A 21,332-nucleotide genomic window follows, 5' to 3' on the forward strand; every position below is an offset into this window, starting at 1 on the left:
CGAAGATTACAGACATACGATTCCAAAACTCGCCATGGCAAACACTGACCATCCAGAAAAGGATCTTGAAGACATCATGGTCCACCCTCTGTTTCGCAAAGCTGCCACAACACCGGCCGAGTCCTGGATATCAACCATGGCATCTGTCAACGCACTACTGAGAGACGGCATCAACAAGGACAGGTTGCTCATCTTCACTGGTGACGCGGATGGAGTGAGTCGCTACAATGGTTTTGTGAGTTCCCCGGTGATGCGCACTTGGCAAACACGCGACTGATGACCTCAAGGATGACATTTGGGACCCCAAAGGTGACTGTAAAGTCAGACTGGAGAACCAAGATGTCCGCTTCAACAGCAAGATCATCTTCGAGACTAGATCGAGGGACCTAATTGCATTGATGTCAGGTAAACTTGGTCTTGTACATGTCAAATGAGTATCAACTAGAGTGTGCTGACATAATACTAGAATGCGTTTGTGAAGAAGGCATGCACTACAACTTCAGAGTGCCGTCTCTGGGTGACGACGTGGAAAAGATTGGTAAATATGATCTCGCCATTCGCAACTTCATCGCAACCATCATTCGCAAACCTATCATTGGTACTACACTGGTATCTGCTCTCGAGGATCTGCAAATCATCGTCAAACACATCTTCAGATTACAACGTCAGCCAGAGAAGGCCATTGAATTCGTACAAGAGTATGTGCAGGATCTCAAACTGGACAATTGTACGAACAGGCCTGCCGACATCGGACTATTCCTCGCATGGACTGAGAGAACTCATTGGTCAAAAGCCTTTGTGGAAACCTTCGCACACTGTGTGGGAATGCTGAATTGTGGAGTGCTCGACCAGGAAGCTCTAGACGATGTCTCACCAACAACGCGTGCTCTCCTTGAGCATAGCTGTACGCACATGCATTATTGTCTCACAACCGTGGAGATGCCCATGACAATATTTGGCATCAGTCCTGCTATTTTGGGAGAACTCGGAGACCACGCTGGAATCAAGCAATCACTGCTGGCTTTTCAGGAGTTCCTCGGACAACACTATGCTCAGATCTATGGAAAGTGGCCTCCGCCTGTGCATCAAAACAGCGGACATTGGATCACTCGTTCTATAGTCCAACGCTTGCAACAAGACTTTGGTAACCTCTACGATCTAATTGTTGAGACAGAGCATCGCGACTCGACTGCCGACCCTGCTGATCCTTTTGGTTGTGGACTTGATCGTGAGCAGCTGTTCAAATCTTGGGACCGCCAGTATGGCTTCAACCCCTTGCCGCATGCCAATCCCAAAGCCCCAGACTACTATCCTACCCTAGTTGTGGAACCAGATGAAGAGAAGGGCGCTAGACGATCATCGCTTATTCCTGCTATGCAAAAGCACGTAAAGAAGGGGCCAGAACTTCACAATATCTACTCTGGCGCCACCAACGAAGGAACATACGGTAAGTCTCTCTCTACCTTTCATCACTCAAAGACATGCGCTGAATCAATGAGACAGTCTCGACCTTTTGCAAAGCATTCCTAAAACACGAAGCCTCAAGCAAGCACGAAGAGATGGATACCCACGATGGTCGTCTCGGTCGCTGGATCGTCGTCTACTGTATGATGCAGCTCCTCTCCAAAGTAGCCGTCGACATACAGGGTCTCCGTCACAGCCGGGGCGTCGAATACTTCCTCAACGCAGACCTCGACGGCACTCCACCCTGGAACCCGGACGACTTCCCAGTGACGATGCGTCCAGTGAGTGCTCACTATAGCTGGGCTGCACTCTTCGCAAAGGCCAACAGACCACCTCGCAGAGTCTCTAAAAACTCCGCCAAAAAGGATTCGAAGGCCAAGTTCAATGTCGAATATTTGCCAGATGGTCGTGTGATGCTCAAGGACGCTGATGGACACGTCGTCTTCAGATAGACGTCGTAAAGTCAAGAAACACGACGACATCGGCAGCTGACGAAGAGATGGAAATGAGGAACGAGGAGCACGACCCACGACGAACACGACTATATAGGGAAAGGAACATGATGAAAGAAGAGCGGAAGGAGACAATACAGCACATGTCGAGGAAGTCAAAAACGGAACGAGAAGTCAAGAACAGAGCGAGAGGCTGCTTTACGCTTCTCGCTTAGATAGGAAGGAGCCATCCACAGTCATACTCGGTCTGGTTAGATCGGATGCTCTTGCCTGTTACAGCAATGGTATAATCTTGGATGGTGAAATGAGTCCTTGTGTACTACAGTTGATGCGTGAACTGTGCTCTAGGACAGGCATGCTCTATCCCTGTAGCCTACTAGATTTGCCCAAGACTGTCTAGGTCGACACGGCGGTAGTAGGAAATGTGACCAAACTCAATCCAATGCTGCGCCAGACAGTCGGGAGAGATAAGGATGAGCTGCGAAGGCATGTATTCATCTGAGACACAAGTCATTAGCAAGTCTGTCTAGAAGCCGAGGTAGGAATATGTGCTTACCGTGTGCGAAGCCTACTCCAGCAATGTGACCAGCACTCCTGACAACTCTCGCGCCTCTGAAGGCCGCTTCATCGGCAATGCGTACGAGTCCGCCATCGCTGATGTCAGGAGCAATAAAAGTATATTCTCCACGAGGGACATTAGGATCGCCCGTCAGTTTGACAGCCTCGATCCGGCCGCGGTAGACATCTTGCTCGTCAGTGATGGCTGATGAAGCTGACGTAGGGACTTGGAAGGAAGATGCCTCAGGATCCGACTCCTGATTCTCTTGAGCACTCGCATAGCTGCTGTCGCTGCTCTCGGAGCCGTTGCTGTCACGCCGATAGCGGCCAGTAGCGAGCCATTCGAGCATGTGATCCATACCATCTGGGAGCGGCCTCTCTTCACCCTTGTTGGGCTGCAGAAGAAGAAGAAACTCACAGCCATGACCACTGTAATCACCGCACCAGATGCCCTGCCATGGCTTGTCCTTGGTCGGTATGTAGCAACTCGGTGGTAATGTGGCGTAAGTTGACACCTCCTCACCCATACGGACCGTCATAGCATGACCACCAGCATTCATAATGGTAGGAGCAAACCCGCCGAACCTGAGGGCTGTATCAATACGGCTGGCGGCGCCCAAGGCCATTATCGAGCTGCTGTGACGACGGCCAGAAAACTCGACCCACTTCCGCAAGCGAAAAGTGTTCTGGCTGACTTCATCAAGGGTAGATGGCCGGTGTGAGAGAGCCTGAAATGCTCGAGTTGAGGCATTGCGTGTGCGTGAAAGAGCAGGAATGTGCATAGGCGGCCAAACTCTGGTACCAGGCCCGATGGCGACTTCAGGAAGATCGCGAGAAAGCATAAAAGACGTGTAAAGACCAGGGTTGGCAGAACAATCCATCATGATCTCACGAGAGAGCGACGGAAGGGCGTGGCTTCCTGGATCATCATCGTGCTGGGGACCATAGTCATGAGCACGCCTCGGATTTCCGGGATCGAGCTTCAGGACAGGCGAGTTGAGGTCCAATTGAACTTTAGGATTGAAGGTGTGAACCGAGACGTCTTCGTCGTGCTCCCAATGCTCGAATTTACGGATGCCTGGCTCGGCAACTATGGCATAGGCTTCTATACAACCTCGACGCGGATCATAGCGGGCAAGAAGCAGTTTGCCGTTTGGTTCGCCGTCCGAAAACCAGATTCTGTTTCTGCACAGAAACCAATAAGGATGGTGTGTGATGTAGAGGTCTCGAAATGATGGCAGAGGGGCAGCGCTAGTCAAGGAGTGCGGTATTTGTCGATTGACGTGCTGTTGCCACAGGGAGTCACTCAAAGCGTGGTTACGAAGGAAGCGGCATGTCAGCGCCACATCAGCTAGACATGTCGGGTCGAGGAATTGAAGCACACTCTGAACTAGCTCAGCCGGCAAGCTTAGCAGTCGAGGCACTGTATTCTCTCCTTCCATGGTTGTGATTAATGGGATAAGGTGTTGTAGGTATGGACGGCGACAACGGAGTTAGATAGAGGCGTCACCACTCCTGCATCACCTCGGCACCTTCCATTTACGGAAATACCAACAATTATGAACTGAAACTACTCGTACTCCTACGCGACATATGACTCTGATATCTCACTTGCGTTTGCTTGTCGAAACGGCACTGATTGAAATACGACTTCTCACTCCTCAAGGCCTGTCACTGTTGGGGCTGGTTAGCTTCGTCCAAAAGGACGAGCCGAAGCCTCTCGACAACCATAAGAACAGAATCAAGTCTGATACCTTTGCTGATCTAGTCTAATGCTAAGCTTTCTGAAGTCGCTTTTTCTTTCCCAACAGCGCTATGCGGGTATAATCACTCCCAAATGCACGACAATGGTATCGAACACGCTCCAATCATCTCCCAGTGCTTTCGTAATCTTCTGATCTCAACGAATAGTAGGTGCTTCGAAAGCTGGAGTAGCCTCTAATGATGAGTTCTCCTGTCCTTGATCACTGTCAGCTGCTTGTGGTGTCGAAGCGCCTGCTGCTCCATCCGCCTTCTCGATGGATGTTGATGATTTGGTCTTCTCGGCCTTTCCTGTCTTGGCCTTAGGCGCTATCTTTGATCTGATCACGGAGGGTGTTCGCTTGGGAGGACTCTTGGCCTCGGTCTTCTCGTGGGCCTTGCTGGCTGAGCTGGCGGTTGGCCTCATCATGCGTGCGAGGAAACTGTCATCGGTTCCCTTCGAAGAGATGGCGGGTTTGCTTTCAGTCTTTTTGGGTGGATTCGAAGTCGAGGCAATCGATGATCTCGCAGTAGGCTTTGCGGCAGCAGCAGGAGCACGCGGTTGTGGGCGACTGTTCACAGCAGGCTTTGAAACAGAAACAGAAGGCTTGGAAGACTGATTATCTTGTCTTGCTGCTGATGCGGCGGTTGGCGCAGTAAGATGCGATGACACCTTGATTGGTCGTGTGGGCGATCGGGGACGAGTAGGCTTGGATTGGGGGGACTTTCTGAGAAACGCATTAGCCGACAGTTCACGAAAGCGTCGATTTAGTCCTTCTTACGTCTTTGCGGAAACAGCGTCGGACTTGGTCTTAGCCTGAGCCAGAGAAGAATTGCTAGGCTTCCGAACAGGGGGCTTGGGTGAGAGGGTAGACGACTTGGCTGCTGGCGACTTCTTGACCGAGGTAGGTGCAGGGGCTTTCTTGACAGAAGTTGGTGTCTTGGGTGAAGCTTCAGCCTCGGGCTCAGGAGCGGTTGCGACAATATTGGCGGGTCTATGAGGCACAGGGGCAGGGCTTGCGTCGACGGCAGTGACGGTACCGCGACGGGCGCGTGAGGGAAGCGCAGCTGGTGGAGCAGGTGCCGTCTCTGGTTCGCCATTGGCGCTAGGGGTGGGAGAGACAGTGGATCGTTCTTTAAGGTCAGAAGGCTGCATTGAGCCGGCTTCCTCTTGCACACCAGAAACCTGCACACAGCTTAGCATCTAGCAAGGTAAAGGGCCAAGTTCAGTTCCTAACCGGCTTGTCAGGGTTGTCGGCAGGCATGTCATCAACGGGAAGTGGCATGGCTTGGGGCTTGTCGCTGTCCGTGGACGGGCTGGCATCGCCGTTCTCGGCCATATCATCGGCTGAAACCTCATCCCTGAGCTTGCTCTGGGGCAGGTCACCATTGCCATGTGCGACGTGACCGGCTGCCATGTAGTCCTTGGCCTCTACGGCGGGAGTGGTGGCAGCAGGGGTCTGTTCGATGGCAGCCTCCGGGATGGTCTCGGCCACCATGGGGTTCGAGCCTCGACGTTCCTCCTCTTGGCTCATGCTTTGCCTGAGGTTGGCGAGGGCATTTCCATCCTTTGATTCATCGAGACTGAAGCTGTGGCGGCGAAGGCTGGCGGAGCTCTCCTGTCTGGACTGGTACTCCTCCTTGGTCTTTTGCGGGTCGATCTCCATGGCTGGACTTGGGCTGGTCGGAATGCCGTGCTCGACGGAGACAAAGCTCGAGCGAACCTTGGACAGGGGACGGTCGCCGTTGGAAGATGGGGACAGATGGCCGTTGGAGCGACCGCGGTCTGGTGAGGTGGAATCGGTGGATGTGTGGTTGTTGTTGTTCTCGAACATAGCGAGCAGGTTGCGGACTTGGCTGTTGGAACGATTTACCGACATGGCTGTGGGCACATTGAGATAAGCATCTGGCCGCATTGGAGTCTTTTGAGAGAAAGGAAAGTGCCCAAGGGTCTCGGAATCAAGGTTGCTGTTGATTGGCGTCCTCGGTGGACAAGTAGGCAGCACGAGCCGCCTTCATCTTATGAAACGAAACGCTAGTGTGCCTGGCAGGGCTGGCGCAATTGGGTGCCACTTACAATGTTGTGCAGTCTAGGAGATGGGCATGCCAACAGGGCGAGTCTGTCAGGCGGGTTCGATGCTGAATTGAGAGGGTGGCAGTGTTTCTTCAAGCTGTCTCTATCCAGCTACTGCCTGTCTTAAGCCATCGAAGTTCCACATGCCAAGACCACGTCATAGTATGCACAGACTAGCTTTCCACCTTGCCGCGAGTCTCAGGTTGCAAGCTGCTGTCTGGAAAAACGACCTCGCGTTTTTCTGTCACAGCAAGTAGTCTGACTCTTGTTTTTAAACTTCTTGTTTGCCGCATACTGTTGTTGCTGTGAGCCTGTGAGTAGATCTCTACCAAAGGCGACGAGCTCCAAGCAGGCTTCTGCCAACCGAGCCAATCAAATTTCTTGTCCCCTTATATAGATTGCCGGGTGAAACACATCGAACGACCAATTCCCTTCGAGAACATGTCACTTGATGCGTGTGACATTTGGTTGGTGAGTGGTGAGGAATTTCGTGTGTGTTCAAAACCTCATTGAGATGGCTGTCTGAAGCTCGTGCTAGTTATTGTCATGTGTTCCAGTGTTCCACACAAAGCATGTGTTTAGGACCCATGTGCCTTGTCTTTGTTCTGCCAGCCATTTGCGTGCACGTTTTATAACAAGACGGCTTTTGTTTGGACTTTTGGCTTCCAAGTCTACTGTCTAGTCATTTCTCGAGTGGTCTATTCCTCTTCCTCCTGCAACAGCACGTCTAGACGCACAAGGATAGAAAAAGATAGATTCGCCGACCGTTGTTGTCGGAGAAGGCTGCCGAGAGTCAACAGAAACAGCCGTGCATCTGGGGCTGCCGGTCCCGACCCAGCGATTGATCCCGACAAGCCGCCCTCTCGCTCCTTGTCAACAGACTCGTCGGTGTGTCCGCTTGTCCATAGCTGCCCAGCTGCCCGGCCCGTCATTGGAGTTTGTAGTACCATGGCGGCAGCAGTCTCTCCGCGACCTTCGCCTGCTTTCGATTTGCGGAACACGGCCCCTTACACGATCCGCTTGGGACGCCATCTCTCATCATGTTCCAGTATACAGTACAATCATAGACCAGATCTCTCGGACCCCGACAATGCCGAATCGGTCATCTCGCATGCTCCCGAGGGTGATCGAGTCACTCTGTCCTTGAAAGACGGCATCGATGAATACATGTATTCTGGAAGACGGCACCACGATGACGACGAATATCTTCTACTGCTCGACAAGGCAGGCAAAGAGTTTGTTCTAGAAAAGCTGGCATCTTCGTACGCCATGAACTTGACTCGTGCGCCACGGGAGTCGAATTCTAGAGTGCTAGCCGATCGTTACCCACAACTGCGTCCCGACACCGACGAGCACGGAGAGGAGGCAGAGGACGACGACGATGGTGGTGTCATCTTGGATTCAGCTGATGCTGATCCCACCAATCCTTTCGACTTCAGGCACTATCTCGACGTCGAAGCCTCACCGAGTCCAGCCTTGGCCCCTGTCAGACCCGCACCAGCAGCCACTCCTGCAGCCTCCCAAACATCTACACGAACTAACACTCCGATTGCCAAATCCATGCGTAAACAAACGTCCGCATTTGCTCCACAGACGGCCAAGTTACCGCCAAAACCGAGACAGAAACAAAAACCCACACATAATGAACCCATTGCAAAAGACACCACGCGCTCTCCTTCGCCGGGACTACAACCACATCGAAAGGTGGAACAAGATGTACCGGCTGTGCGTCTTGACCGCCGTGCCTCTACGAGACTCTCTCTGCCCTCCAAACCTCCACCAAAGAAACGCGAACCAGAAGAATTGTCTCTTGACGACGATGACGACGATGGTGATCTGATATTGGAAGGTGATGAACCCCAGCGATCCACATACCGCTCCAATCACTCCAAATCGAGCCTCGGTCTTGCGTTCTCGAATGGATTAGGCGATGGACCGCGCAGTCTACGTAGCGCAGCAAGCAGTCCGGCTGGTAGTCACATCAATTCGCCAGCCCCACAACGACCAAGTCCACTTGGAGAGCATCGAGAGACGAACCACGATGACGATGAACTCGTCATGGATCCAGACGAGGAAGCCAACGAGTATGACCAAGTCGAAAGCGATGCAGACGAAGATGGTGATGTGGACGCCTTACAACTACCCAGCCCGGCACAAGTGCATCGACCGAGTGTTAGCGGACCGACTGTTACAGGCGACGACGAGTTCGATCTTGAGAAACAGATGCTCCTGGAGCTGGAAGGAGGACTGGACGACTATGCTGCGTCGGGACAACAGGGTGGAGCGGACAGCGATGAAGAAAGCGAGGAAGAATAAGGCAAACGTGCCTATGGGCTTGTGAGAAACGCCTCTCGATGAAGCAGGAGAAGTGAACAAGGTACGGAAACTTGTGTTGTTTGGCAGCAAGGCGTTAGCATTTGATGAAAGGAAATTGGATATACAGGAACAAAGTAATTTTACAGATACCCCCATCTACCGTAGGAATTCAGTTATGCACACATGAAACATTCTCTATCGCAGACTGATCTCGCCCTTCCAAGTTCCCTCGGTCAGACCAAGTGTCTCGATAAGGTGCTGCCACCTCGGACCACCTCTCTCTTTCCGTCTGAGGTATTGGAGATGCTTTTGTCTCTTGTGGACCAGAATGGTCAGGTTGCGCTTGTTGATCTTGTCAGGCTTGCCTCTGCTTTCAAGGAAGTCGGCCAATGTCTTGATCTTTGCTGTCAGAATGGCGATCTGGACCTCGCTGCTACCTGTGTCGGGACCGGCGCGCTCGGTCTTTTGTGTATTGGCACTAGGGTTCTTGAGCAGTATCGACTCGGCGACCGGAGGTTTGGGGGGAAGCTGCTTGTCGGTCTGGTGGCGACCAAAGGTGTCGACGCAGCGCTGGATGTTGACGCGGAGGCGGTCCTTGGAGGAACCGTTGGCCAGTGACACGATGCGATTCAGGGCCTCTGTGGCTGTGGCATGTCTCTCCTTGCGCTCTTGCTCGTTCTGCTGGCGCTCTTGCTCTCTGCGTTGCTTCTCTTCCGGGGTCTGGGCCTCGACAAAATCCTGCTCGGTAACGGCAGCAGTCAACTGTTCGCTGCGGACGGAAGCCTCTCTGATCTCATTCTGAGTGAGGTAGAAGTTCCTGTAGTCCTCGGTCTGGGCGTTCGGGCCTGGAGGGGATTGGTTTGGCGAGGAAGCTTCATTGCGAGTAGCGGCGTGAGTGTTGTTGGTGGAAGAAGGAGTAGGGGTAGGAGCAATGGCCGTCTCGAATGACTGGACGAAAGGAGTGCTGACACCGCGTACGGGATCACCAAGGGCGACTGTGCGTTCCTGCTCGAGTACCTGCTGGCGCGAAATATTGGCGGCTTTGCGAGCGCGAGCTTGGGCAAGTGCATAAGGGTCGCGGTGTCGTCTCTTCTGCTGTACTGTCGAGGCCCGGTCTATCGGTGTCGAGGCAAAAGTTCGACATATCTGCGTTGAAGGGGATGCTGTGCAGCCATGTCCTACGCTTTATTGTTGGCATTCGTCAATTTAAGGTCATTGGAGGCAAAACAAACCATTCAGAGCACGCAGGCTTGAGAATACGGAAACGCGTGGCGGCATGCTTGTGTTGGGTCTAGTATACCGTCAACTGCTCGCCGAAATTTGGCTTGACCGAGATGCGGTCGGGGATGCCCATCAATCGGCAGCCTTGGCATCTGACTTCCGCGACTACCACAAACACTCACCCTCCCTTCTTGTCGTTCTAATCATCGAGCTCACAACATTCGTCCCGAACTTTTGATCTCGGGATTCGGATAATAGTCAAAGTGCCTGGAAAGTGCTCTAGAACTCGTCTGCATTATTCATTCTCTCTACGTGCTAAGTTCACCACGCGCACAGCTGTAGAAATACATGATTGTTTTCCGGTCAGAGACCATGTCTAATGTAAAAGAGCCGATCCATATGGTCGTCTTTTCGGTACGGTTGTGTTTGCCCTCGCGACGGCTACCTTCAACCTTGCAATGGTCGATTATCCCCTGCGAAGATTGACCTTGCTCATCCTATGAATTAATCTGGCCTTTCTTACCACGGCTGTCTTTGCATTGTGAACGTCATATCGTGAATGTCGTTGCCCTTGCAATAGCCATCTTTGCTCTCGCTATGGTTCTCTTTGCTTACACTTCTGATAGTCTTTGCTCTTGCTGCTGTCGAGCTTACGATCAGAAGAGGTGCAGCAGTACTTGCAAGGTACATTCAGGGGAAGAGAAGCCGTATCGGGCCCTGTCCCAGACTCGGAGGTGCCGATCAAACCAGCTATCAAAAGGCGATTCGTTTTTGGAAACTAGGTCCTTGTCCACTGAGAGCCGTATACCCACGTCCTCTCTTTGGACAATCATACCATTCTCAAAAGCATCTTGCCTTTTGATAACTTTCCGACCGCGACACATGGGCGACTGGGACGAAAGTGTTCTGCAACTATCTGTATCGTTCTACACAAACGGGACAGCGAGTTTCTTAGCTGGGCCGACTGCCAGTCTGTCGAAAGACCAGGTTCGCAGTCTGTCCACGCTCTATAGGATGACCGGGTGGATCGCCTCAGTAGCAGAAGAGGTCGTCGATAGATGACTTCAGCCGCAACGATACTCGATGCCTGAATTAAACCGCAGAAGAGGTCGTCAACGGATCGTTCCAGCCGCAGTTCGAATACTGAATGCACAAGTCAAGCCGCAGAATAAGTGTTGGGCGCAATTTTCTGCCCGTAGATAGATGTTGAGGTAATGCTTCAGCCGCCGAGCAAATGACAGACGATTGACCCAAGCTGCGAACAGACATTGAAAGACGCATATGTCGATTACCGGAGAACTCACAGAGAATATTTGAGAAGATTAGGCTGGTGTGGTGAGATCGAGAGAGCGGTACGAACTGAAGGAAGCAAGTGAGTGGAAGATGCAAGTTGGCGGCAGCTATATCTAGCATATCGAAAGTCGAAAGCGGTGAGGGTTTGCCTGCAACACTGTAAAAGACACCGATATTCAGTGAAACCAGTTTGTTAGATTCCAGTCATTGTTTGATGTTCGTGGTGTTGCAGCTCCAGATCTCGAGATGCGACCCTGTCCTGCTTCGGCAAAATGCCGGATGGACCACCCACAGCTTGAGCTTGGCGGCGTCAAAATTGGCAGTCGCGGCTTCCATCTTTTACAGTGTTGCGCTTTCCCTCTCCCTTGTCACCAGCCCGTCGACAAATCTATACCGGTCAAGATGTCTCCCTCCAACACCCCCGCCTCCATGGCTGCTACCAGCCAAGACATTGAGATGCTCCTGGCCGCTCAGGTTCGTGCGACTGCGCCAGCATAACGACTTCCTCGACTAATGTGGACTATAGTGCCACATCGGTTCCAAGAACCTCCAGGTGCACATGGAGCCTTACCTCTGGAAGACTCGCCCTGACGGTGTCAACGTCATCAACATTGGCAAGACCTGGTGCGTTGGATGATGCTGCCGCCGGAAAGCGCAAATCGCGACTTTTCACAGCTTCGAAATTTCTCAAAAGAGCCCTGTCTGACCTGGATGCGCGTTTAGGGAGAAGATCGTCCTTGCTGCCCGCATCATCGTCGCCATTGACAACCCCGCCGACATTTGCGTTATCTCTGCCCGTCCCTACGGTCAGCGTGCCGTCCTGAAGTTCGCCGCCCACACCGGTGCCTCTGCCATTGCTGGTCGTTTCACCCCCGGTAACTTCACCAACTACATCACCCGCTCGTTCAAGGAGCCCCGCCTCATCATCACCACCGACCCCCGCACCGATGCCCAGGCCATCAAGGAGGCTTCCTACGTCAACATCCCCGTCATCTCGCTCTGCGACTCTGACTCGCCCACCGAGTACGTCGATGTTGCCATCCCCACCAACAACAAGGGTCGTCACGCCATCGGTCTCGTCTGGTGGATGCTCGCCCGTGAGGTCCTCCGTCTCCGCGGCACCCTCCCCAGCCGTGAGGCCGAGTGGGATGTCATGACTGACTTGTACTTCTACCGCGACCCCGAAGCCGAGGAGAACAAGGACTCGGCCAACCAGGAGGAGGCCAAGGTCCCCGGTGCCGACGAGGTCGGCCCCGCCGCCGTTGAGAGCGGTTTCGCCAACGACTGGGAGGTTAGCGGCGCCAACGCTGGTGCCTTCGCTGCCGCCTCTGGCACCGCCGGTGCTGCCGCCAACTCCAGCTGGGATGCTGAGGGCGCTGACTGGGCTGCTTCCAGCGCTCCCGTCCAGACCGGTAACGAGGGCTGGGCCTCCGAGGCCAACGCCGAGACCGCCCCTGAGACCACCTGGTAAATGTCACATTATCGAGGGGGGCGAGAGCGGGTTGAGTGAAAAAGTCGATACAACAAAAATGGGGGATTATACACCATAAGCCCGACTACGAAAGTTCAAAAAGTCCATTTGCTGAGAGGCCTTCCACTTATCACCGTCGCTATTCTTGCTCTACTCTAGATCAAAGAGAACGGCGCTTATGAGGGAAAGATATCCACTGGCCTTGCTGCCAGTGGGGGAAAGCCCTGTGCTGTCTCGAAGGGATGTACTTGAACGTTGCCCTATCTAAGTAGACACTGCCACTACATGTTCGCCTGTTCTTAAAGTGCCTGTTGCGTATGACTGTGATTGGTAGAAGATGACTTGTGACACATCTCGTGAACAGAACATAGACCGTGTTGTAGAAATTGACTCATGGGAGACAGTCGAGACGTGACGGCATCCGATGTCGGTATCTCGGTAGGGACCAAAAAGATTAAGGTTTGGTAATTCTCGTGGGGACGAGTGGGCGGGCTCATGCCACAGTTCGAGGCGTTTGAGTCACCTTCAATTGATCGATTGACCTTCGCGCAACTTCGAACTCATAGTCTTAGAGCCCCATCGCTCTTGCCGTGAGTCCATTTGTCCATCATGTCGGGCAGCTCAAGTGCCAGTGAGCCCACGCGGGTCTCCATCTTGGGCAAGGAATCCATCATCATCGACTACGGACTCTGGAAGAACTTCGTCGTCCCAGACCTGCTGGAGAACGTATCCTCGGGCACCTACATCCTCATCACCGATACAAACATCGGTGCTCTCTACACACCTACCTTCGAGGCCGCCTTCAACGAACACACATCGAAACTCGACAATGCGCCGCGACTCCTCACCTACCAGGTTGCGCCTGGCGAGAGCTCCAAGAGCAGATCGACCAAGGCCGCCGTGGAGGACTGGATGCTGTCGCAAGGTGTCACTAGAGACAGCGTGGTCATTGCCTTGGGTGGTGGTGTCATTGGCGACATGATTGGCTTTGTTGCCGCTACATACATGCGCGGTATCCGCTTTGTACAAGTCCCTACAACACTCCTAGCCATGGTCGACTCGTCCATTGGTGGCAAGACAGCCATCGATACTCCCCTTGGCAAGAATCTGGTTGGAGCTTTCTGGCAACCCCAGCGCATCTACATTGACCTTCAGTTCCTCGAGACTTTGCCCAAGAGAGAGGTCATCAACGGCATGGCCGAGGTTGTCAAGACGGCTGCTTTCTGGGACGAGGCCGAATTTGCTACCTTGGAAGAGAACGCAGACTTGATCATGAAGGTCCTGGACGACAAGACCAAGAAGGGCGAAGGCAGATTCACAGAGATCGCCCATATTCTCAAGCGCATTGTTCTCGGTTCTGCTCGCATCAAGGCTGAGGTCGTTTCCGCTGACGAGAGAGAAGGCGGTCTGCGCAACATTCTGAACTTCGGTCACTCGATTGGTCATGCCATTGAGGCCATTCTTACCCCTCAGATCCTGCACGGCGAATGCGTCGCTATTGGTATGGTCAAGGAGGCTGAACTCGCCCGCCACTTGGGTGTCCTAGCCCCTGGTGCCGTTGCTCGTCTTTCCAAGTGTATTTCAAGTTACGGCCTTCCTACTTCCCTCGAGGACAAGGTTGTTCGTAGAAGGACTGCTAACAAGCACTGCCCCGTCGATCGCTTGATTTCGATCATGGCTGTCGACAAGAAGAACGCAGGTGGCCAGAAGAAGATTGTCCTTCTTTCCGCCATTGGAAAAACATACGAGCCCAAGGCCAGCACTGTGGCTGACAAGGATATCCGCATTATTCTCTCTCCTAGTGTGCTCGTTCACCCAGGTGTTGACAGCTCGCTTAACGTCTCCTGCAAACCTCCAGGCTCTAAGAGTATCTCCAACCGTGTCCTGCTTCTTGCTGCTCTCGGTTCTGGTCCCTGCCGCATCACCAACTTGTTGCACTCGGATGATACTCAGGTCATGCTCACTGCCATCAACAAGCTCGGTGGAGCAACCTACTCCTGGGAGGATGAAGGCCGTGTCCTTGTCCTCAATGGCAATGGTGGTGAACTGAAGGCTAGCGCTGACGAACTCTACTTGGGTAATGCCGGCACTGCATCTCGCTTCTTGACCACTGCTGTGACCCTCGCTAAACCATCCTCCGTCAACCACACTGTTCTGACTGGAAATGCTCGTATGCAAGAGAGACCTCAGGGCCCTCTTGTCGATGCTCTCCGGTCCAACGGCGTCGAGATTGAGTACATCGGCAAGCCTGGAAGTCGCAGTCTTCCTCTGCGTATTGCCGCTGCCGGTGGCTTCGAGGGTGGTGTGATTGAGCTTACCGCCAAGGTTTCTTCTCAGTATGTCTCATCCATCCTGATGTGCGCGCCTTACGCCAAGAACCCTGTGACACTCCGTCTTGTAGGCGATAAGGTCATCTCCCAGCCATACATCGACATGACCATCGCTATGATGGCTCAGTTCGGTGTTCAGGTTGAGAGATCTAGTACCGAGCCCAATGTTTACCACGTCCCTCGCAAGGCCTACACCAATCCCGCCGAGTATGAAGTCGAGAGCGACGCTAGCTCTGCCACTTACCCTCTGGCAATGGCTGCCATTTCCGGCACCACCTGCACAGTCCCTAACATCGGCTCAAGCTCTCTTCAAGGTGATGCACGCTTTGCTGTTGAGGTGCTGAGACCTATGGGATGTAAGGTTGAGCAGACCGCAACCTCGACTACCGTCACCGGTCCCCCTGTTGGCGAGCTAAAGCCTTTACCTGAGGTCGACATGGAAACCATGACTGACGCTTTCCTTACCGCGTCTGTACTTGCTGCAGTCGCTAAGCCCAACGCGGATGGTGCCACCACCCGTATCTTGGGTATTGCCAACCAACGCGTCAAGGAGTGTAACCGTATCAAGGCAATGAAGGATGAACTTGCCAAGTTCGGGGTTACATGCAGAGAGCTTGATGATGGTATCGAGATTGATGGCCGTGGCTTTGATCTTCAAGAAGCAAAGGATGGTGTTCACTGCTATGATGACCACAGAGTCGCCATGAGTTTCTCTGTCCTCTCAACCATGGCTCCTCACCCTTCGCTCATCTTGGAGAGGGAGTGTGTGGGCAAGACTTGGCCTGGATGGTGGGACCAACTGTCTCTGTTATTCAAAGTCAAGTTGGAAGGTGTCGAGGGCGCCTCTTCTCACACTGCTGGTCACTCTGTTTCCTCAAGTAACCAAAAGTCAATTTTCATCATTGGCATGAGGGGTGCCGGCAAGACCACTACTGGCGGTTGGGCTTCCCGTCTGCTTAGTTGGCCTTTGATCGACCTTGACACAGAACTCGAGAGAACTGCTGGTATGACCATCCCCGACATCATCAAAGAGAAGGGTTGGGACGGTTTCCGCGAGCTTGAACTCGCTCTTCTGAAGACTGTAATGAAGGAGAAGCCCACTGGCTACATCTTCGCCACTGGTGGTGGCATTGTGGAGACTACCGAGGCTCGTAATATTCTCACATCTTACCATAAGAATGGCGGCAATGTCCTCTTGGTGACCAGAGATATCAACCTGGTCATGGATTTCTTGCAGGTCGATAAGACACGCCCAGCATATGTCGAAGACATGATGGGCGTATGGCTCCGCAGAAAGCCTTGGTACGAAGAGTGCAGTAATTTCCATTATCACAGCCAGACGGTCGAGTCGATGGACGGTGCCAGAGCCAAGAACACAATCGAGGACTTTGGCAGCTTCCTGAGACTGCTCACTAACCGTGAGTGTGCTATGGAGCGTATGAGAAGAAAGAAGGAATCCTTCTTCGTCTCGTTGACACTTCCCACTGTTGCCCCCTTCTTGTCTCGCCTCAATGAGATTTCGTTTGGAGTCGATGTCATCGAGTTCCGTGCAGACCTTCTTCAGGACCCGTCCACATCTGACGGACGCCCGAGCCCGGAGTTCCTAGTCGAACAACTTGCAGCTCTGCGATCAGGCAGTTCCCTGCCCGTCATCTTCACCATCCGCACCAAGTCTCAGAGTGGTCGATTCCCCGACGGCGCTGATGAGGAAGCAATCAACCTCTACAGAGTCGCACTACGAATGGGTTGTGACTTCGTCGATGTGGAGTTGACCTCATCGCAAGAGCTCAAAGACTTTGTCATCTCGCACAAGCGCAATAGCAAGATTATTGCCTCTCACCATGACCCTGCAGGAAAGCTCTCATGGGCCACTGGCGGCAGTGCGTGGATGCCGCACTACAACGCTGCTCTGGAATATGGAGACATCATCAAGATTGTCGGCACTGCAAAGTCATTGGAGGACAACTTCGCACTTGCAGAGTTCAAGGCTTGGGCTGCAAAGACCCACCCTGAGATTCCTCTTATTGCCCTCAACATGGGTGAACACGGCAAGCTCAGTCGCATTACGAACCGCTTCATGACTCCAGTCTCTTCGCCTGCTCTTCCCGTTGTGGCTGCTCCTGGCCAGCTTTCGGCCGCCGACATTCGCCGCGGTCTTAGCTTGATCGGCGAGATTGAACCTAAGAAGTTCTATCTCTTCGGTTCGCCCATATCCCAGAGCCGTAGCCCTGCCCTTCACAACGCCCTGTTTGCCCAATCGGGACTCCCGCACGAGTATGGCTTGTTCGAGACTACCGTAGCGAAGGATATTGAGAAGATCATCCGTGCTCCCAACTTTGGTGGAGGTAGCGTGACCATTCCTCTCAAGCTGGACGTTATGGAACTGCTTGACCATGTCGATCCTGCCGCCAAGATTATCGGTGCTGTCAACACCATTGTGCCTACTCAGGTTGGTGGAAAGACCATTCTGACCGGTTACAACACTGACTGGCAGGGCATGACCATTGCCCTTCAGTTCGCTGGTGCCGAGAACAACAACGGTGTACTGAAGGAAGCAGCCATGGTCATCGGAGGTGGTGGTACTGCCCGTGCTGCCATCTATGCTCTGCACAAGATGGGCTACAGTCCAATTTACCTTGTCGGTCGCAACACAACCAAGCTTTCCGCGTTGGCTGGCTCCTTTGACGAGCGCTTCAACATCGAAGTCTTGAGCGATACTGAACAGGTATCGAAACTTTCACCCGACAGACACCCTGTCGTGGCCATCGGTACCATTCCCGGTGATTCGCCCATTGACCCTGCTATGCGCGAGACTCTGTGTGGTTTGTTCGAGGCTGGCAACAACACTCGTGATATTCCCGGACCTGCAGACAAAAGCAAGGTTCTGCTGGAGATGGCATACAAGCCTCGCATCACATCGTTGATGCAACTTGCTGACAACAGCGGTTGGAAGACTGTTCCTGGTCTCGAGGCCTTGGTCGGACAGGGTGTGCATCAGGTAAGCAACCTTTTGACAATGTGCATGAGACATGTATGCTAACTTCCCGCGTGATAGTTCAAACACTGGACTGACATTACACCTCTCTACGACTTCTCCAGAAAGGCTGTGTTGGGTGATGAGGCATGAGGAAAGAGTTTAGAAATTGATGGAGGACAATCTGAAGTAGCATCATGACTGAGCAGTTTAGGCGATTTTCAAACAAAAGCAAGCACTCATTCATTCATTCATTCGTTCACTCGGTTCTTCTGCCACACTATACGTACGCTGCTTACCTGCTTGTTTTCGATCACTCGGTACGATGGTGACACTTTTGGCCATGTCGAGTTGCCGACCCCATAACCCTGGTCTCGCTCATAAAATGGGATACTTCTTCACACTCCGATTCACATGGTCATCTCTCTCTAATCCACGGTGAGTACGTGGCTCTTATTACTAGTACTATGCATTGGAGATGATTGACCGGTTCGTTTCGCGAATGATGTCGGCGAGAAATCTCAGTCGCATTTTGTTCCCTGGCATCGTTCTCAACCATTGTCCGGGTCCAGTCAAAATGTCACGCAGAACCTTTTCCAGGACGATGTATTTGTTGTACTCACATGCGAGTCACACCCAGCGATATGCCCTCGAGAAGGACCATGATAGAATAATTTTGATGACAGAACAAAATCAAGAAGGAGCGACATTGATGATGGAAGATTTGGCCGAGAGGGAAAACCAGAGAACGCAGTGCCACATCGAGAGGCAGTCAAACGAAGAGAAAGAGCGATTCAGGAAAGTGATGAGCAGAAAACACAGGGAAAGAATTGAATTCCACAATAGGAAGTGGGAGGAGCTGTCAAAACGCATGCTAAATTTCGACGCATCAGTCGTGTCCAAGAAAGGGCAAGATAGCGGGTCTCCACCACCAGTCGGTCTCCAAATCGGAAAGTTGTCGCGCATCTCGACAGTCAAGTTATAGACATTGGTATCCTTTTGTGTCATTTCATGTACAAGTTCCAAAACTATGCCAGTTTATAGGACCAATTATGCGCTTCCAATTGCGCTTTCCCATATAGGTTGGTTCAATCAAGAGTCTACCAGCTAGCTCTGTTCTTGAGCTTCTCGTTCTGGATGACTTCAATCCAGTAGTTGTCAGGGTCTTAGCACAGTCAGTCATCAATTTCGTGTTGTTGTTAGTGGATCCTTACCAAGGATGAAGGCGACATTCTTCATTCTGCCGTCTGTCAGACGCTTCTTCCATTGGACGCCCATGTCGTCGAAACGCTTGCATGCAGCATCGAGGTCGTCGACAGAGACACAGGTGTGTCCGACTAAAGCGGAGCAAATTAGCAAAACTTCTGGAAATGGAAAGGTTATAGAAGGGTCAACACGTACATCCTTGAGGCTCATCGTTGCCGTTGTGGTACTTGACGCTGTCGTCCTTCTCAGAGCCGTGATTAAACGTCAACTCTAGTATACCCTCGCGGTCAGCGATTGGGTTGACGCCATTAGCAGACTGCTCGGGAGCCTTGGGACCGTAGCTGAGGAAGTAGAGAGTGAAGCCAGCCTCCTTTTGCTCAGAGGTACGCTGCAGGGTCATGCCCATAACGTCCTGGTAGAACTTGAGAGACTTCTCATTGTCCTTGACTCTGATCATGGTGTGGTTCATGCGATAGGTGGAGACATCCGACTTCTTGCCCTCGGTCTCATTGACAGGGTTCTGAGAAATGATCTCGACCCAGTAATTGTCGGGGTCCAGGGCGAAAGCAATGGAACGCATGCGGCCGTCTTCAAGACGCTTCTGGAACGAGTAGCCGGCGTCTGAGATACGCTTGCAGGCGTCCTGGATGTTGTCGACGCTGATGCACACATGGCCGAAACCGCGGTTCTCCTTGCCATTGCCGTTGTTCACGGTGTAGTTGTCATCGTCTTCCGTACCTGCTATGATGTTAGTTCCCTCCTCATGCGAGTCTCCAGGGCTTACATAACATAATTGTGGGTCATCTCGACTAGGCCTTCGCGGTCTGTCCAGTGCTTGCCATGGGAGACAGACTTGGGATCGTCGTAGGCCATAAAGTACAGGTCGAACTTGGCGTCAGGGTTCTCGAGCTTGTTGATGAGCTTCATGCCCAGATGCTCGTAGAATTTGACGGATCGCTTCGGCTACATGAGGAGGACAATCAGTATGGGATTGTTCAAAGGGGGTATGTGTGGTATAGGTGGTAGGTGGTAGTGGTGTTCGGGGAGATCATGCTTACGTCCTTGACCCGGAGCATGGTGTGGTTGAACTTGTAGGTGGAAGTGTCACTCATGGCGGCGGCGAGTCTGGTGTACGATGTAAAGGTGCGTTTTGCGAAGAGTGGTTGGACAATTGGTTTCAACATGACTTTTTCGAGAGAGAGAGTGAATTGCCCTGTTGATGGCTGATGACGCACTGATGTACCCCGCACATCCTTAGTAATGTCGAGCGCTGCCTTTGAGCAGGAGACGGCAGGAGCCATCAACACTTTGGGCGAGCAGCTACAGACATAGCTAGATAACAACTTGCGTGCTTCACCATTAGTTTAGGAACTTGTTCAGGGCGCTGTCATGTGTAAAAGAGGTAGATTTGCAAGGGGATTGAAACTCCTAACATGCTTCGATTCGAGCTACCCGCGTCATTGCTTGCGTGCCAATGACAGGCGAAAGCAAAAGTAGCAACGCCATTCTCCTCTCCCAATGCTTTGTCGAACTACGAGCTGTACTTCTGACCCTGGCTGCCCTTGGTGGGGCTACCACCGCCGCTCGAGCGAGATCGGTCGCTGGGGCTGTCGCTCGACGAAGCAGCCGAGCCCTCGTGTCCACCCTCTGTAGCCCCTCTGGGCTTGCTGACTTCCTGGTTTGCAGGGCTGACGTTCAGAGGGTTTGATGCCTGTCCAAGCTTACGAGTGGTTAGCTTCGGTTTTTCTTTCGTGCCTTGTGGCCAGTCTGCCCCGTTGCCAGCGCAGTAACATAGCAGCTCAAGTCAATCGTAGAGACGCAGGATCCTCACCTTTCCGGACTCGCTCTCGGCAGAGTCGTGTTGCTCCTCAGGTGTTGTCTTGTTTGGGTTGAAAGCAGTATCCTCAACGCGGGCGGCCTCATCGTCGGAGCCACTCTTGCTGTACTCATTAGGTTCCGGCTTGAGTGAGTCCTTGTCTTGAGCATCCTTGCGCGCTTGCAGCTGGTATGTGTATGATAGAGGTCTGCTGATAACTCTTGCGATGGGGCGCTGGCTGAGGACGCGAGGCTGCTGGGCCAGAAGACGGCGGCTGAGAGGTCCAGTGATCATCTTTGCGGTAAGATGCTGTTGTGGTCTTTGGGTTGTTTGTAGGATTGGATGTGGTTGATGCAGAGGAACAGAGAGAGACAGAGATAGAGCTCGAGTCGTGTCGTGCTCAATTCACTTTGTTGC

General features: G+C 52.7%; 10 protein-coding genes across 10 annotated transcripts; 5 read left to right on the forward strand and 5 right to left on the reverse strand.

Moving 5' to 3' along the window:
* Positions 1-34: 34 nt before the first annotated feature.
* Positions 35-1,916, forward strand: M438DRAFT_314148 (uncharacterized protein; the record flags this gene model as incomplete). The annotated part of the gene is made up of 4 exons (XM_029902593.1): positions 35-235; positions 288-405; positions 467-1,447; positions 1,504-1,916. 4 exons carry the CDS (start codon positions 35-37, stop codon positions 1,914-1,916), a joined length of 1,713 nt encoding a protein of 570 aa, XP_029763348.1.
* A 116-nt stretch (positions 1,917-2,032) lies between these two features.
* M438DRAFT_363269 (uncharacterized protein) lies at positions 2,033-3,957 on the reverse strand. The gene is made up of 2 exons (XM_029907639.1): positions 2,473-3,957; positions 2,033-2,414 (listed from the first exon to the last, which is right to left on the reverse strand). Exons 1-2 carry the CDS (start codon positions 3,914-3,916, stop codon positions 2,293-2,295), a joined length of 1,566 nt encoding a protein of 521 aa, XP_029763349.1. The 5' UTR covers positions 3,917-3,957; the 3' UTR covers positions 2,033-2,292.
* A 78-nt stretch (positions 3,958-4,035) lies between these two features.
* Positions 4,036-6,092, reverse strand: M438DRAFT_343538 (uncharacterized protein). Its single transcript, XM_029905005.1, has 3 exons — positions 5,453-6,092; positions 4,997-5,400; positions 4,036-4,942 (listed from the first exon to the last, which is right to left on the reverse strand). The coding sequence occupies exons 1-3, from the start codon at positions 6,047-6,049 to the stop codon at positions 4,375-4,377; spliced, it is 1,569 nt and encodes a 522-aa protein (XP_029763350.1). The 5' UTR covers positions 6,050-6,092; the 3' UTR covers positions 4,036-4,374.
* A 987-nt stretch (positions 6,093-7,079) lies between these two features.
* M438DRAFT_163219 (uncharacterized protein) lies at positions 7,080-8,701 on the forward strand. The gene has a single exon (XM_029899060.1). It carries the CDS (start codon positions 7,237-7,239, stop codon positions 8,602-8,604), a length of 1,368 nt encoding a protein of 455 aa, XP_029763351.1. The 5' UTR covers positions 7,080-7,236; the 3' UTR covers positions 8,605-8,701.
* A 98-nt stretch (positions 8,702-8,799) lies between these two features.
* M438DRAFT_332961 (uncharacterized protein) lies at positions 8,800-9,882 on the reverse strand (the record flags this gene model as incomplete). Its single annotated transcript, XM_029903559.1, has 2 exons — positions 8,800-9,782; positions 9,837-9,882. 2 exons carry the CDS (start codon positions 9,880-9,882, stop codon positions 8,800-8,802), a joined length of 1,029 nt encoding a protein of 342 aa, XP_029763352.1.
* Positions 9,883-11,501: 1,619 nt separating this feature from the next.
* On the forward strand, positions 11,502-12,890 carry M438DRAFT_363273 (ribosomal protein S2). Its single transcript, XM_029907640.1, has 3 exons — positions 11,502-11,592; positions 11,645-11,742; positions 11,842-12,890. Exons 1-3 carry the CDS (start codon positions 11,521-11,523, stop codon positions 12,587-12,589), a joined length of 918 nt encoding a protein of 305 aa, XP_029763353.1. The 5' UTR covers positions 11,502-11,520; the 3' UTR covers positions 12,590-12,890.
* A 189-nt stretch (positions 12,891-13,079) lies between these two features.
* M438DRAFT_343543 (shikimate dehydrogenase) lies at positions 13,080-18,074 on the forward strand. Its single transcript, XM_029905006.1, has 2 exons — positions 13,080-17,917; positions 17,975-18,074. Exons 1-2 carry the CDS (start codon positions 13,199-13,201, stop codon positions 18,044-18,046), a joined length of 4,791 nt encoding a protein of 1,596 aa, XP_029763354.1. The 5' UTR covers positions 13,080-13,198; the 3' UTR covers positions 18,047-18,074.
* Positions 18,075-18,295: 221 nt separating this feature from the next.
* Positions 18,296-18,935, forward strand: M438DRAFT_163352 (uncharacterized protein). Its single transcript, XM_029899061.1, has one exon. It carries the CDS (start codon positions 18,372-18,374, stop codon positions 18,876-18,878), a length of 507 nt encoding a protein of 168 aa, XP_029763355.1. The 5' UTR covers positions 18,296-18,371; the 3' UTR covers positions 18,879-18,935.
* Positions 18,701-20,223, reverse strand: M438DRAFT_343544 (lactoylglutathione lyase-like protein). Its single transcript, XM_029905007.1, has 5 exons — positions 20,158-20,223; positions 19,889-20,062; positions 19,295-19,838; positions 19,108-19,230; positions 18,701-19,058 (listed from the first exon to the last, which is right to left on the reverse strand). Exons 1-5 carry the CDS (start codon positions 20,209-20,211, stop codon positions 18,994-18,996), a joined length of 960 nt encoding a protein of 319 aa, XP_029763356.1. The 5' UTR covers positions 20,212-20,223; the 3' UTR covers positions 18,701-18,993.
* A 474-nt stretch (positions 20,224-20,697) lies between these two features.
* M438DRAFT_343545 (uncharacterized protein) lies at positions 20,698-21,317 on the reverse strand. The gene has a single exon (XM_029905008.1). The coding sequence runs from the start codon at positions 21,207-21,209 to the stop codon at positions 20,904-20,906; it is 306 nt and encodes a 101-aa protein (XP_029763357.1). The 5' UTR covers positions 21,210-21,317; the 3' UTR covers positions 20,698-20,903.
* Positions 21,318-21,332: the final 15 nt, after the last annotated feature.

This window comes from Aureobasidium pullulans (assembly GCF_000721785.1).
Source record: "Aureobasidium pullulans EXF-150 unplaced genomic scaffold scaffold_4, whole genome shotgun sequence".
NCBI classification, from domain to species: domain Eukaryota; kingdom Fungi; phylum Ascomycota; class Dothideomycetes; order Dothideales; family Saccotheciaceae; genus Aureobasidium; species Aureobasidium pullulans.

Bases quoted from the DNA above. Each gene is read 5' to 3' on its own strand.
- M438DRAFT_363269 (XM_029907639.1), bottom strand. From the start codon at position 3,916: ATGGAAGGAGAGAATACAGTGCCTCGACTGCTAAGCTTGCCGGCTGAG. The intron at 2,415-2,472 runs GTAAGCACATAT...CTTGTGTCTCAG, and splicing joins TGGAGTAGGCTTCGCACACG to ATGAATACATGCCTTCGCAG.
- M438DRAFT_343538 (XM_029905005.1), bottom strand. From the start codon at position 6,049: ATGTTCGAGAACAACAACAACCACACATCCACCGATTCCACCTCACCA. The intron at 5,401-5,452 runs GTTAGGAACTGA...AGCTGTGTGCAG, and splicing joins CCGACAACCCTGACAAGCCG to GTTTCTGGTGTGCAAGAGGA. The intron at 4,943-4,996 runs GTAAGAAGGACT...TGCGTTTCTCAG, and splicing joins GACGCTGTTTCCGCAAAGAC to AAAGTCCCCCCAATCCAAGC.
- M438DRAFT_163219 (XM_029899060.1), top strand. From the start codon at position 7,237: ATGGCGGCAGCAGTCTCTCCGCGACCTTCGCCTGCTTTCGATTTGCGG.
- M438DRAFT_363273 (XM_029907640.1), top strand. From the start codon at position 11,521: ATGTCTCCCTCCAACACCCCCGCCTCCATGGCTGCTACCAGCCAAGAC. The intron at 11,593-11,644 runs GTTCGTGCGACT...TGTGGACTATAG, and splicing joins AGATGCTCCTGGCCGCTCAG to TGCCACATCGGTTCCAAGAA. The intron at 11,743-11,841 runs GTGCGTTGGATG...ATGCGCGTTTAG, and splicing joins ATCAACATTGGCAAGACCTG to GGAGAAGATCGTCCTTGCTG.
- M438DRAFT_343543 (XM_029905006.1), top strand. From the start codon at position 13,199: ATGTCGGGCAGCTCAAGTGCCAGTGAGCCCACGCGGGTCTCCATCTTG. The intron at 17,918-17,974 runs GTAAGCAACCTT...CCCGCGTGATAG, and splicing joins TCGGACAGGGTGTGCATCAG to TTCAAACACTGGACTGACAT.
- M438DRAFT_163352 (XM_029899061.1), top strand. From the start codon at position 18,372: ATGATTGACCGGTTCGTTTCGCGAATGATGTCGGCGAGAAATCTCAGT.
- M438DRAFT_343544 (XM_029905007.1), bottom strand. From the start codon at position 20,211: ATGAGTGACACTTCCACCTACAAGTTCAACCACACCATGCTCCGGGTC. The intron at 19,839-19,888 runs GTTATGTAAGCC...AACATCATAGCA, and splicing joins TCGAGATGACCCACAATTAT to GGTACGGAAGACGATGACAA. The intron at 19,059-19,107 runs GTAAGGATCCAC...GACTGTGCTAAG, and splicing joins GAATGTCGCCTTCATCCTTG to ACCCTGACAACTACTGGATT.
- M438DRAFT_343545 (XM_029905008.1), bottom strand. From the start codon at position 21,209: ATGATCACTGGACCTCTCAGCCGCCGTCTTCTGGCCCAGCAGCCTCGC.